This window comes from Varroa destructor, unplaced genomic scaffold, assembly GCF_002443255.2.
Source record: "Varroa destructor unplaced genomic scaffold, Vdes_3.0 BEIS01000001.1, whole genome shotgun sequence".
NCBI lineage: Eukaryota > Metazoa > Arthropoda > Arachnida > Mesostigmata > Varroidae > Varroa > Varroa destructor.
In genome coordinates, this window is record NW_019211454.1 from 17,937,878 (window position 1) to 17,952,401 (window position 14,524).

Consider the following 14,524-nt stretch of genomic DNA (forward strand, 5'->3'; position numbering starts at 1 on the left):
TCAAGCCCGCTGTAGCGTCCACTTAGGATGTTGGGAACGATCTGATCACGACCAGATTCAAGCGATCGAATCCAAAATGCTGATAGGTCCTTGCGATATATATATATATATATATATATATATATATATATATATATATATATATATATATATATTCTCTTGGAAAGTAATCAAAAGAATAACAGTACAACCTACCGAAGCGGTGCAGTATTATCATTCGCTCCTTGTTGTCGACGAATTTAATGACAACAAAAGCAAATTATTATGCAACTGCTATTATATGATCAATCAGGTGTTGTTACTCACATGCCCGACATAAATAAACCTTTGGGTTTTCGGCATGCTGTGTGTCGCTTCGCATCATCCAAGTTGACAAAAGATTGATCTGAGTGCTAAATACTGATTGCGTCTTTAATCAATGTCGTCGACAATACTCAATCCTGACTATACGTAACACTACATGTAAAATATATACAATCAATACATCAGTACACAACGACACTGTACATGAGCGAGAACTTGCTAAAAGTCTACGACGCATTTATTATAACTGACGCAGCCTTATAACTGCCACCATTCGCAGACGCATGTTAAGATTAAAAGAGTAAAATACGCGCTATTGATGATGCATCAGCAGAAGCCTTACTCAAACATAACCCTGTAAGGTGAACCCATCATCCGCATTTTTGGATCGTTTGATTTAGGGCAGGCCTTTAGAAAAATGGTACTACATCGCTGAACAATTGTGAAATAATCCAATGACCCATTGAAAAGCAGTTTAAGGCAAATACGTAGAACGAATATGAGTCGGCTCAGAATAAGGAAATAGCAGAGAGGTAGAGGTTTCAATTTACTAGAAACGAAAGAAGACAACGAGTAATGATAGTCTTGATGGCTTACTTGAGAATCTCGAGTTGAAAACTCAGGTACTCGATCAGAACTTCCAGGCCCTTGTTTTCTTCGTTAAGGAACTCGCGAACCCATCTGAAATATGCATGCGTTACCCGGTGGCTTTTTGATATTATTTGCATTTATTCATGTCTTATGTATTCGTATATCAAAAACATCCACAGTGGTCACAGGCCCAATTTGGAAAAATTGTCATAAATAGTCATATTTTTATATACTAATTAGGCGTTACTCTAACGACGCTGTATGGTCATGTCCCTCCCAGGTCACAGATCAATATCCTTTTTCGAGCAGTAACAACTAGGAGACAACGATAGCTAAATATTATGGAAGTCTAAAGGATACTGCGCGTATGCTTACTAATGAATATAACAGTCAAATTGATTTTAATATTATTCACTGTATAGCAAATGTAAACTATGGATGTTGAATCAGTGATAAATTAAAGACAATAAAATGTGCCCGTTCTTACTCTATGTTATTTGTCCGAAGTGAGATCTCCAAATCCCGAAGGACCTGTGTGGACTTCGAATTACCCAGTGTTCTCCGTCGCTAGAACGCGTTATAGAAAAATCGAAAAAAAAAAAAAAACACATTTTTAATAATAAATAATTCCTTTCTAGAAACTTGGAACTTCTTAGACCTAAACCTTGCACCTGTAGGTAGCTGCCGCTCGATGGCGAAAGAGCGCGATCGGTTTAACCTCTACCTGTTATTAGTATGCCTATCAAATACGCCAAACACCCTTTACAGATAGAAACACATTCCTACTTTCCATTAGCTCCATTAACTTAGACCATTCAATAGAGTAAAGCCTAGCCGTGAATCGCATACCCATTGCAAGCATAGAGAGACAAGCAAAAACGCGCAGGCAGGCAGACAGACAGGCAGGCAGGCAGACTTCGAAGAGAAGGACAACGTAAAAGGGAAAAGCAGGTTTAGGTTTAGCAGAAGTTGACCAAACTGTTGGGATCATCACGCAAACGATATGGATAAATAGGCATTGAAGTCCGGGAAAAGCATGGCATATACTCGGGCTTAGGCAACGCGGTCTTTGCAAATTGTTTACTTCGTTACTCAATCAGACACATTTTCAGGTGATTAGATACATAAACGAAAACGATCGCTATTGCACGACAGAAAATCATCCTTGTGCAGATCGTTCTCAAAGGCGGTATTGCACCTCCAGTACAAATAGATGGCGCTACCGGTACTGCAGCCACGAGCTGTAGATTCAATGGACTCGTTAATGCAACGGGAACTATTCAGTTGAATTATCATTGGAGAACTAGATCGAGTATTGGGATGATATTCAACTAGGGCCCAGAAATTTCATTAGAAATGTTTATTTGCCAGTCATATATTCAAGCCCTAAGGAGTTATGCCTCACCGCAATGATCATCCGTAGCGTTATATATAAAAAGCAGTTCGCAATCGAACTCAAAGAGTGCGTAGGAAACAAAAGCTAAAAGCAATTAATTCACTACGACCCAAAGGTAAACCATTGAAATTATTTCATTGTTAGTTAACCACTTATTGTTACTAAGTTATTCCGTAAACATTTTATGGAAGCTAAACACGTTACGAAAATGACCCAGTTATGAATTTACCGAAAAAAGACGATTCAATTGAGGAAAAAGAGCAATTAAAATCCCAGTGATATTTTATAGACCCATTTTAGCACACGTGCTAGTTATCTCACAGCCATTCAACTTGTTCAAATGACAAAGGTCGATCGCAGAAGTTCAGATAAGGTAAGAGAAGCAAGTGCAAGCCAATTGTGGCATATTCGGCAAGACATTGCGGATACGCCACCTTAGGTATCATTCGATGGGATTTTTAGCGTATTTTTTACACACTCAGATGAGTCGAATCAAAATCAGCAGGCCAGCAGCGAAGTACCTGCCATTTTATCTTACCAGATTTTCCGGTGCGAACTGCATCATGGGTACAAAGCATTCATTGCCTAAAGTGTAGTACATGGTTCGGTACTGGTAAGATCAGGGATATGCGTGGATCGTCGATTAGAAGCATCAAATAAATCGAATCAGTATCCGATTGGACAGAGTCGAATTAGCGATCCGACCAATCAGTCGGTGATTGAGGACGTCCAGTGGCGTAGCGTGCGAAAAAATCAGCCGCTTGTGAGTTATTTTTAGCGTCTTCCCGAAAAACTACGATTTGGTTAATGAATGTGTATCACTAACTGCTCACAGCAGATATTTGACGTTACGGACACATTAATTGTTTATCCGTAATTGTAATGGCATGTGTTTATAGGAGGGAACGGTTTAATTCAAACGGTTAGTGCTACTGCCAAAAGACAAGCCATGATAAGATAAATTCAACAAAACTGCGTCATCCTGTTTGCTGTTTCCGAAATTAACAGATGAATAGATGCCCCTCAGTGCTACAGTCACAATCATTGTTCTTTTTCGCTAATTTCCCACTGATCATCAAATGTCTGATGGGGAAACGTTTACCGAAATTCTTGACTCTGCTACTCTGATCTTCGTGTGGTTAACATAGTCGTGTGAGTCAAAGGACAGGACTGAAGCGAGGAAGAGGCTTATACCTGAGCGTGGAAAAAAGAGTAGAAAGCATCGGCGAAGGGTGCGGCCATTGAAGAGTCGAGACAGCCACTCCCCGAGTTACCCCCTGAGCAACTTGGGCCATCGGAACAGGAGCCAGATGACCCTGAATTTGAGCTTGATGTTACCTTAGTTGAGCGTGGCGCCTTTGGATCAAGATAGGTCGAGAGCTTCGAAAGGTAGAATGACGGGGCCTGTTTGGCGCTCATTTTCTCCTACGGAAATTCATAAACGTACCTTAGAGCTCTACAGGAAAATAGTGTAAATTGAGAAAAAATTATATATATATATATGTATTCAGAGGATCTTGTGAACCATCCGGTTGTACAGGTTAGCCATTTGTGAGCTGGAGAGCCTTTACCTATTTCTATGTTCACTATATCAAAAACCGCTGTTCTTTCAAGTGACTTTTTGCAGACTGCCAAAAGATCTACTCCCACCATGTGCATAAGCCCGGATAAAGGTTCGGCGTGTTTGATAAGTTAAATTGATTGCAAGGATGAGCTAAAATGATCACAGAAGTCTCTCCTGTTGCTGCTCCTTTTCCATAAGGCGTATAAGGAATGTTTGGTTACGGTATGTCGTATGAAACTGCAGAGCCCTTCTCAGTCTTGGTGAAACCAACCACTATTTAATTATAATAGCAATCTAAACTAAGTGGCATTAATTGGGGAATAGTTTCAGTGGCCTATTTCTTAGGTGGGTAATTCATCTAAAAATGTTAGGTTCATTTAATGGAATATTTACAATCTTATGTACTATAATCTAGATCCACCATAGCTTTTCTTTTTAACCTTTTGCGTCATTTATTCAAATGAACACTCTTTATTCTTAATGTTAAATTGTCCTTTGTATATATTTGTACGGTTGTAGCTTTGAGCTCGTGCTCATTTAAACTTCAGCGAAAATTTGTCCTTTTCATTCAGCGATGGCAAATAGTGGCCCTTAACGCCAAGCTGCATTTACTATATCGGTGGCTAAAAAATCATAAGTTTTTCTCGGAATGAAATCTTGGAATCGCAGTCAACTTGCCGGCGTGGACCAAGACACTTTAATAATCGGAGTTATATAGTTGGAATTAACGAATGTAAATAATATGACACTAACCTGATCACAAACGATTTCCCATTTCTTTTGATGATCGTAACTCCTCAGGAGCTTTGCTTTATCTGGCGGTAGATCCATCAAATTCTGTAAACAGAGACGAAAAGTACCGCATTAGCTACACAATAGATGCTGCCTTCACAGAACAAAGATACAACTGCGTAAAAGAATCGCGATCCACAAGGGCATCCCTTCAAAGGAATACACGAAATTCGCTATTTTACTATATGCGTTAGACTAAGCCCGTTACTAAAGAAGTTTTTTGTTTTCTTTGACAATTTAATACCAAGAAAGTTTTGAGCAAATATTTGAAATGAATTGACACAAATAAGACTCTATAATACATGCACGGTCGTTATAATTATATAAAATAGCCCCCCATTTTATATCTTTTATCTGTTTAAATTTGTTCCTTACCATAATCCTGTAAATACAACAAGCGAAAATCACTACTTCTCTCTATTCAGTTTGTTCTAGTATCACGAAAACAATATAATGTGGTTCAGACGTTGCCAGTCGTCGTAGACAACTATATAAAATATACTTCGGGACGACCGTCGTCCCTTCGCTTTCTCAAGCTTTCTTATTAATATATATTCCCAGAATTAATAAGAAATCAAAAAGACTCGGTGTTTTTATTAGACACTATCTATTTCGCCGTATCAGACCGGTTGAAAAAACGCTAACGATAAGACGCATCAAAAACGCGAAGAGTTTCAAGTTAAGCTAAGTTAGCGGGCTGCGAGACCCATGCATTTTGCAATAACATTTCATATGTCCAACGGCTGTTATAAACTGTCAGCGGGAGAAATGTCAAACTATTACAATAATGACAGCAAACAGCGTCTGCTCACAATCTGAATATAAGCAGTAACTTCTCTGCGCGTCTAATTGGTTCTGCTTTCGACGTCTGGCTGGCTTTTTAACCAAACGAGGACATACAAAGGACCGTACAACTCTCTTGTTTTGAAAGCTTGCAAAGGTAAAACATTAGATACAAATTGACGGTCGATTTGCCGTGCTTTCTTTATTCAATTTAGGTTAATCATTCTCGGTCAGTTCGTGCGAGGAAGCTAAAGGATTTGACCACAATTAGAATATAAACTTTATTTTTTTCTTACTGCTCCAATAAGTCAGAAGGTCCTGACGTTTCGTGAGACTTGAACAACCAAAATACAGTCTCGTATAACACAGCCGAATATAGGCAGCTGTCACTTCTGATACGAAGTGGGGCCACTTGATCATATCGGTTGTAACGGAGACATTTATTGTTTAATTATTAATTTACTAACATTTACTTAATAGTTGAATTTTATTTGAGACTGACTAGATGCCAAAAACTTGTCTCCCCTCAAATGGATAACCTCCCTCAATATTCTGTTTGCTTAAACCAAATTCTGAATTATCACTTAAACGCGTTCCGCTGTTTGCTGTATTACCCGGTACGGTATTTTTATTGGTTATTAACGGTTTTTATTGGTTATTAATAACTAACTGAGTACCCATACGAACCATTTAAATCAATTTAAACTCGGTAAAAGCTCTCAGTTACCGATAGACTGGATCCAAATTCTTTAAGGCAAACTTTTCAATTTTCCATCGTTTCGAACTAATACCTAATCACTAACTACGAAATAAAATAGAAAGCATCCAGACCCATATATATTTTCCTATGACAACTACAGTGCTCTGAGAAATATACGTGGTGTCATTTTCAGGTAACGAATCTGTGTGAGTACAATGGCTGCCGCCGATGCCACAAGAAGGTCGATAGAAGCGCTGCTTTAGGCGCGATTTTTTTTTTTTGGCAATTGTCATCTAGATAAAGAAAGAAGGCGGTTACCCTGCTTCACCTCTTTGTATAGTATGACGCATTTCTCTGCTCTTCATGCCTTATAGACGTCGCTTTAGGACCTTGATTGCGTCTATGAGCTGCAGGTCATCCGAGCATACATTGGCTGAGTACCTATAGGTTTAATCAGTGATAGGCATAAAAACTGATATTCTCGTGATGGCACAGTGGGTAATGTGTTCAACTGATAAACGCGAGAGACACGTCATGGTCTGGGCTTGAATCCGCGTGGACAGGACGACTGAGAAGCGTCAGCAGTACCTCATCAAAGAGTCCATTAGCAAGATGGCAGCACCGACAGTAACGGTATATGACGCAACATCAATATTGAGCATAGATTAAATTAGCCAAAGAAAATGCATGTTTGTACAATTACGAAAATCTATAAGAGATCATCTGCAACAGTACCAGTCACGGCAACAACGACAATGTGAGTTAAGAACAACGTCCCAAGACATGGGAACATCTGGATATCTCATATCCAAGCGATAGTGACTATCAAGTACCTGCACCAATCACTGACCAGCAAATGCAGCAACATTGACATGATTCTTACTGGCCGGGTGCAGTTGGCCAATAATGCCTTTCCTCTCTACCCTTATCTAAGCGTTGGCAGAGAGACTAAAGGTATTTATATACTGTGTAGGTAGCCAGCCAGTTTGGTAGTCAGTAAATTGTCGAGCGTTCTGTTAGCCGCGCAGATTCAAACTTCATATGTATTAAACAACCATAAAGGAACGTACAGCAGACACGCCGACAGAGAAACATCAGTATGCAAATTCGCACCCGACTTCATTACAAAATTTCTTGCCGCTGAGAAAGACTACTCGCGGTTATCCGGCCAGGTGAACGAGAGTGCGCGAACGGTCTTATGATGGAAGAAGGCATTGGATGGATGAAGGAAGAGCCGGTTTATTATCAACTAGAAACGCCACTGCTAAATCCATTTGGCGACAATAGATGGTAGGCCGCTGCTGTGGATCCTGGTGGTGGTCGCAACCTTAAAAGTCCATAAAGGCTTAGTACAAAAAAGAGAACATAACCAGGCAGTGTTCAAAGAGACACCAAAAGGAAGAAACGGCTCAAATCAGATGAGTCGTACGCGTCCCATTAGCTCATATTGATTCCGCTCATACTGCCATAGATAACCCGCTGATATCATAAGTCATCTACGGAACTACCACTGATGCTTCTAAGCTTACCTCATCCTTCACCAGCCTGTTGCAGCTTTTTTACTCTTGCAGGCAGTCTACTTTTTAGCAACCAGAGATCACACAATGTCTCTGATGTATATACTTACCTTTTCCACTTGCTAATTGTATGCCAAATATTAGACAGGCAGGAGGTTGCCGATTCAAATTGGCCAATGGCCCACATTACTCGACAGATGTTATGAGATAAAAAAAAACACAATGTACATTATGCATATTATAAATATTCGAAATAGTTCTACACTCTTAAACACGAAAATACATTTTCTCAAATGCAGGGTTTTTTAGTCAGCGGGTTTACTAGAATGATCAAAATCTGTTTTGTCACCTGCGGGATTATCTTAGACTGACACACTTACGGGGTGGAGAAAAGCTACGCTTGCAAAGTATACACGTATAGGTCTAGATATAGGAAAAAGGAAGATTCGCATTGGAAAATAGGTTTCCAGTTGATACGGCTATTGCAGACCTGTTTTTTTTTCAACTGCAGTTTTAATATCTTCCTATTTGTATGTTTCAGTTGTGTTTAACCTTGAAGCTACGTTTACCCCATTCTGTGTATAGTCCTTAATTAATGTATATAACATAACTGCATAATCCCTGTCTCATATGCCAGCCCCATTTGTGCAAATAAAAATATTAGTAAATATTCAATTCAATATATATATAAACTTTTTTTAGCATTTTCTACATCGATTCCAGCCAGTCCGCTTTCAGTTTTAATGTTCTGTTTGGAGTGTGAATAGTTTGTTTTTGCCAATCGCCGACACAGTACGTTCGAGTACGCGCTATAGCAATGGTCTTAGAGGAATATGATATTTAGTGTAGCAGTTATAACATAAAGATTTTACGGATATCCCCGTTGCAAATATTATGACTGGGTTCACGCTAGCTTACAACGGGTCCGGTTTAGTATGTTGGGGCTGCCCGATCGGTATAACTGACAGTCTCACGTTATAGATTTCATAGACGAGGAAAAATCCACCGGCACAAAAAAGATCACGCCCTTATATGGGCGTGATCTTTTTTTTTGTTGTCTACTTTGTACCCTTTCACGTTCTAAAGAAGCATCGTTCACTATGCCCCCACTAAGAAGCCACATTTGCGAGATCGCCTCGCCACTAGCTCATATAGTTAATATACAGGATATCATAAATAACGGCAAAAACAGATGGTGTAGTATACCTGTAGATTTGAGCAATTAGCAATAATAAACAGTCAACTTTTGTAATAATCCCACTAAATTGCTATTCCACGTACCACAGATATAATATATAATTCTTAGTATACTAGGTCGGTAGGACTGCATAGTAAATTAAACATTTCATGTACTACTGAGTTTCCTTCTCTAAATATACTCCCCTTCCACGCTTTTATCTCGTATCCATCGTCATGTATAAGCCCCTTTTTTCTTGCACACAGCCTGTACGTGATTTATATACACGGGAAGGTCTCCATGAGATATGCTATTCTTCATTTGGATTTTATAATAGTGGTACATCCCTCTATTATAGTGTACCTTGCGAATTTCATTGAATATGCACCAGTTACTAGACAGAGTTACATACAGTGAACAGATAGTTCGCTACGACCCTGCCCATTGACCATTAACGATAACTCCTAAAAACGTGAAAAATAAGACGAACATCATCTTTTTGTCCGTTTACATCTCATCACCGATAAACGCAATGACCCTTAATGCTATCCGCACACCAATAAACACCACTAACAATAATAGTAGTCAACTTCAAGCCCCCAGCAGCAACATTCCGTCCTCTTTCTCTACGAACATTTCAGAATGACTATATTAATAACAGCTCATAGAACTCCCGCAGCAATACTATAAAAATGCGTTCATGCTCACGATGAACGTCTGTTATGCAAGGTAACAAGTAGCGTACGTGCACATATTAATGGAAGCATGTCGTCTAGTTATCCGTTTAAGCGGACAGCTAATCTCTGCTCAATGGGCACTATAACACTTCGCAGTCACTGCATACGAACTGCGTAGGCGTATATGTAAAATGGCGATGGGCCAGACGTATTCTGGTGATCCACGGTTGGCTGATTGGCGTGATCCGACTATCAATGAAAATAAATGGCCGCTGAAGATAAACGCACGCGAGAGAAATAAAGAAAGCGAGAATGTGTGTGTGTGTGTATGAGGGAGAGAGAATGAGAACGTACTTTATTAGAGACGTTACGGGATGCACATTGTAACGTCGGCACGTTCCAAGCTGGCTAATACGCTTCATGAAGTGGTCGACTGAAAGGTATTTCGTACTATGGATGAATACGTATATGGATACGCAAGAAACTGTTAGTTCGTTTAGTTTGCTGGTGAGTGAACGGCAAATTACCTAATCTGGGCAATGAAAGGCAATATAATAAATCGATATACGTATATATAGATGAGATAATCTAATATTACGGCCTTAGAAAGTACAGTTAAATAACATGTCACGTAAAAATTAAAAAAAAATATTTTACTATGAGTACAAGATGAATAATTCCAAGTAGAAAAACAGAGTCATAAATATAAACTGTAAATGAATCGTAAACATCGATTTTCAGCATTTATCGCTTGAAAACTGGCATCTCCGATTTACTCGCTCAGACATATGAAGCTGTTCGTACCTTGTCTTGTCGAGTAGCATTAACTGTGATTCGGAGGTTGACAAGGTAAGACACAACGCAATCTAGATACGGATTAAGCCGAATATTCCCGTAGAATCTGACCACTTAACTATTTAGCTGCGATCCACAAAAGAGAGAGAGAGAAATATATACAGGGTCTTTATCATATAGGAGTGTTCCAGAGGCTCTTGCCAAAACTCTTTCTCCCTCAGTTTCGCCCGCAGGCCTCGGGGATTTATTTAGATCGCTTATTTCAGTCTATTAATGGTAATAGCACCTCGTCGACCACAGCTCGTGACTGTGAGTCCCTCTGCGTCCCATAGCAACAGTAACAGTTATGCGTTCTCTATTCACGCCGTCTGGACTAATTTTTAGATACAGGGTGATCATAACTGACGATTAGGGCACAAGCAAGCTTATTTATACCTGTTCGTTAGACATATGTCTAAGTTGTAATAGATTTTCTTTTAAATATTAAAAATGTATAGTAATATAAAAATAGTAATGATATATATAAGGGGTTCGGGTTAAAAAGAATCGCAGATAAACCTGAAAATGAAGATACAACCCACTGTCGGACATAATTAGTTTTAATAAATATATTAGGGAATGTGATTGGCCCAAACGAACCATAGGGGCAACAGGGTAGCCTGACCTTAGCACAAGTTATTGCGTAGACTTGGCTGTAATAACTAACGATATGTGAATGAGGCAAATCGTTTGAATACAGGTTACAGCTGGATTAGTACATTGTATTTAGCTACCCCAGCCGTATATCTCTTCAATGGCCTACAACGACTGCCTTATTTGTTAAGGCTTATAATTTACAAAGAATACACTGAAAGCGCTTATGTTGGATTCGCTTATTTCAATCGCCATAAAATTACTTGATTGATTACTACTAAAAAGGGGTTACATAAACATCTGCACAGATCTAATTAAAGCACGGGTGCCACGCGGTTCTGTCTGAAATTCAAAAATTTGTGATAAACATTTCGTGGCCGCACCGCCATTCAAATAGGCAAAAAAAAACACTGGTGTTTATATTTTCTGTGTCAATCATGGAGCCTTAACTCAATATACTAATAATAATAAACCGACGCTCAATTGTCTCCCTAAGGGCCGTTATATCAGTACAATGCAATCAGGAATCTAAATGAAAAAAATCAGTCTTGATCTGGTGTGCGTAAACACAATTACGTAAGTCTTCAACATGTTTATAAAAATCAAGGGCAAAATAAAGGCAGTTGATTTTATTAATAGCTAACATTGTCAGGTGTATGCATTCGCATTATATGCCTGCTTTCCATACTATATTTTTGCTTTTTTCCAACGCTATACAAGGTGATCTGCTGAGGATCTCGAATTTCGTAGCGTTTTCTTCTTCTAATCTAATGATTTAACTCATGATTGCAAAACTCATGTTATTATAACTATTCTGATCATTAGTAGTGTTATAAAAATCAAAATACTGTAATCTATAATAATAATAATAATATTATAATCAATAATAATAAAAAAGACACAAAAAGTCATGTTTTTAGTTTATGGTATATTATATTTGTACCGTAGCTCGTGTGACGTAAGAACATGTTCTTTCCTTTCGAGGAGATGGCTGTAACAATCGTTGAAACGATAACGCTCCGGTCCAGCAATGGTTACTAGTAAACAATTACATGTAATCCTCTCTAATAAAATGTCTGTTTGCCTGTTAATATATATTATATATGAATAGAATATATGGAATGACCTTTGATCCAAATCTCACCGCCATGAGGCAAAACGCTATTCATCTTGTGACGCTAACGACGATAAGGCGTACCTTTTCCGTGTTCTTTTTTTGCATGTAAACACACAAACATTCAACATGCATGCATGCATGTAGAAACAGATGTGTCACAATGAAAGCGAGGAGTGATCGTTGAAAGGTGGCTAAAAACTGAGTTATGATCAGGATCCTGCAACAGTAAATAGCTTGGACCTGGTGGCGTCCTCGTCGACGTTATCATCATGGCGATAATCATTAGCGTCGTCTGTTGTAATCGAAGAAACAACACCAGCTCCAAGTCCAAATTAGCGGACTTGGACGGAGTCCTACCAAGCGAAATCTATTGTTTTGTTGCAACAAATATAAAATTTGTTAGGTGGTTAGTAAATGATGGCTAGTGATAGTGTAACCGTTACACAATCGTATTTACAGAACAATAAACATTATGGGATAGAAACAGCGTACCAATAAGGGCCAAGCTAATAGTTAGTCATCCCTTCCCACCAAAAGTTACGTGACTGATTGTACTTACGAACATGTTGAAACGCGACGACGATACTAAATCACGATAATAGCACTAAATATCGTATCAAAGCTGCAGCAAGAAATATTGGATTAATTGCATCGTTACAAAACGGTAATGTTGTAGAAATACCATTTCAGCCACCGTCGTCAATGCGCAACGACGAAAATATCGCCCCTGGCCATGCTAAACTAGTAGCACGTTTTTGGGCTTCAAGTTGCCTTAACAGTTAGGACATCAGGACTGTCATTACGAGATTAGTTATTTTGGTTGCTTTGAATTTTTATTGATTCCATCAGTTTATTTCTGTAGAATAACGGCTAGCTAGGTAAACAAAAAATGAAAAAAAAAAACCAAGTCCATTCCTGTTTGTACCTCCTTTTTCTAATCATCCCCTAAGGTTTGTCGGCCAACCACCTTTGACTCGTTTTCTGCCTCAAATTTATGTGACGAAGACGTTAACCAAAGGAACTGGCGGGCCAAGTTTACCACCCCCCATGTGCCGAGACTCTTCTTTTACCAGTGCCTTACGAAAGGGAATCGATGCCAGCCATCAAGAAGTAGCTATTATAGTGTATTGCTGGGTCGTTTGCGGTATTCCTTCTTAGTTCTATGGTTAAAGCTTGACCTCCGCCAAATCCGCGTACTCCCACTACCGCCCATCCCCCGTTCCATAACGGCGCTAACCGGTGTTCTTCGGGAACGTAGCCTGGCAGCGAAACGGCATTTTGGTTGCCTGCAGCGCGCCAGCATGTCATCCATGAATGGCGACCTTGGCACAGCAAAATATTGATCATTTTTACTGGTTCGCTGTAGGAAAAACCAAGGAGCCGCTGTTGGTGCAGACGACAGCAGCAACAGTAATAACCAACAGTAATAATAGTTAGCTAAGAACAGTTAATCAAATATCCTACAAGAGCGGATACTTACCAAAGCGGAGAATTGTCATTGCTATAGCGAATTATCGCCAGCGTTTCAAGCACCCCCGAGCGAAATAATGCCGAAATGATATAGGCGGTCATTGCAAGTTGGCCAGTCAATTGATAAAGCAATAATCAAACATGTTCCATATAAACATTGTACTTCTTTGACTTCAGTTGGCTTTCAGGGGGGTTGGACATTACCAGCATGGCGCTTTGCTATGTTGTTATTATACTTCGGCGTCTGGCAGCAGACGAAACAAAAATAATAATAAGAACTATTATTATAAAGGTAGACAGGCGTATAGCGAAGGCGCAAGTAACGAAGATAACATCAAGCTTGCAGCAATGCTATTGTTGATCGTCTTGTTCGATCGACATTGCAAAAAAAACAACCCTATGGAGACCGAACTTTAATTGGACGCATTGTTAATCGGCAAGCGCTTCACGGAAAGCTACTGTACTGCGGTTGTGCTCGAAAAAGTTTCACACAAATGTAAACAAATGTGGATCCTTGCTGGCTTCATGTGTCGTGCTTCATGACATCGTAAATAGAATTACGAGGTATCTAGGCTCAGGATGCAGTTATCCACAGGTGACAGCCCTCACTTGGGGTTGTTAGGGAGCTTCGCGAGAAACTGCAGTAATTCCGAATATATCAATTCGAAATATCAAACGAATACATTCACTTGTCAAGCAGAATCCATTACGCTAGAAGGACATCGGCAATAACGGACAACGACGCTGAGCATCTTCGGCAAAACACCGTGACGCCTCAGATGTAAAATAAATAAGTGCACTGAATATTTGAAATAGAAATCGCAAAACAAAAAACACCTATTTCTTTGGTGTTATTTGGTGTGTGTCGTAAAGCTGCCGAGTAAGCCTGCGTAAAAGTAGAGGCTCCCTATAGCTCGACTGTTGACACATATAATGGGCGGGTTTGCCGAGTCGACCTCGTTAAAGTTTCAACAATCGACACTGTCTAATCAGATTATTTCGATTCAGC

At 39.4% G+C, this 14,524-nt stretch overlaps 1 protein-coding gene across 5 annotated transcripts in view; it reads right to left on the bottom strand.

Moving 5' to 3' along the window:
• Frl (formin-like protein) overlaps positions 1-14,524 on the bottom strand; it is a 48,338-nt gene that overhangs the window by 10,959 nt on the left and 22,855 nt on the right. For 3 of the 5 annotated variants that reach the window (XM_022789078.2, XM_086991623.1, XM_086991618.1), the window contains exons 2-5: positions 4,608-4,691; positions 3,485-3,715; positions 1,382-1,461; positions 901-984 (exon numbers count right to left, since the gene is read on the bottom strand). In XM_022789078.2, the coding sequence (XP_022644813.1) occupies positions 901-984; positions 1,382-1,461; positions 3,485-3,715; positions 4,608-4,691 (479 nt within the window). The remainder of the gene's footprint in view (positions 1-900; positions 985-1,381; positions 1,462-3,484; positions 3,716-4,607; positions 4,692-14,524) is intronic. The other 2 variants (XM_022789080.2, XM_086991630.1) reach the window with 1 other exon arrangement.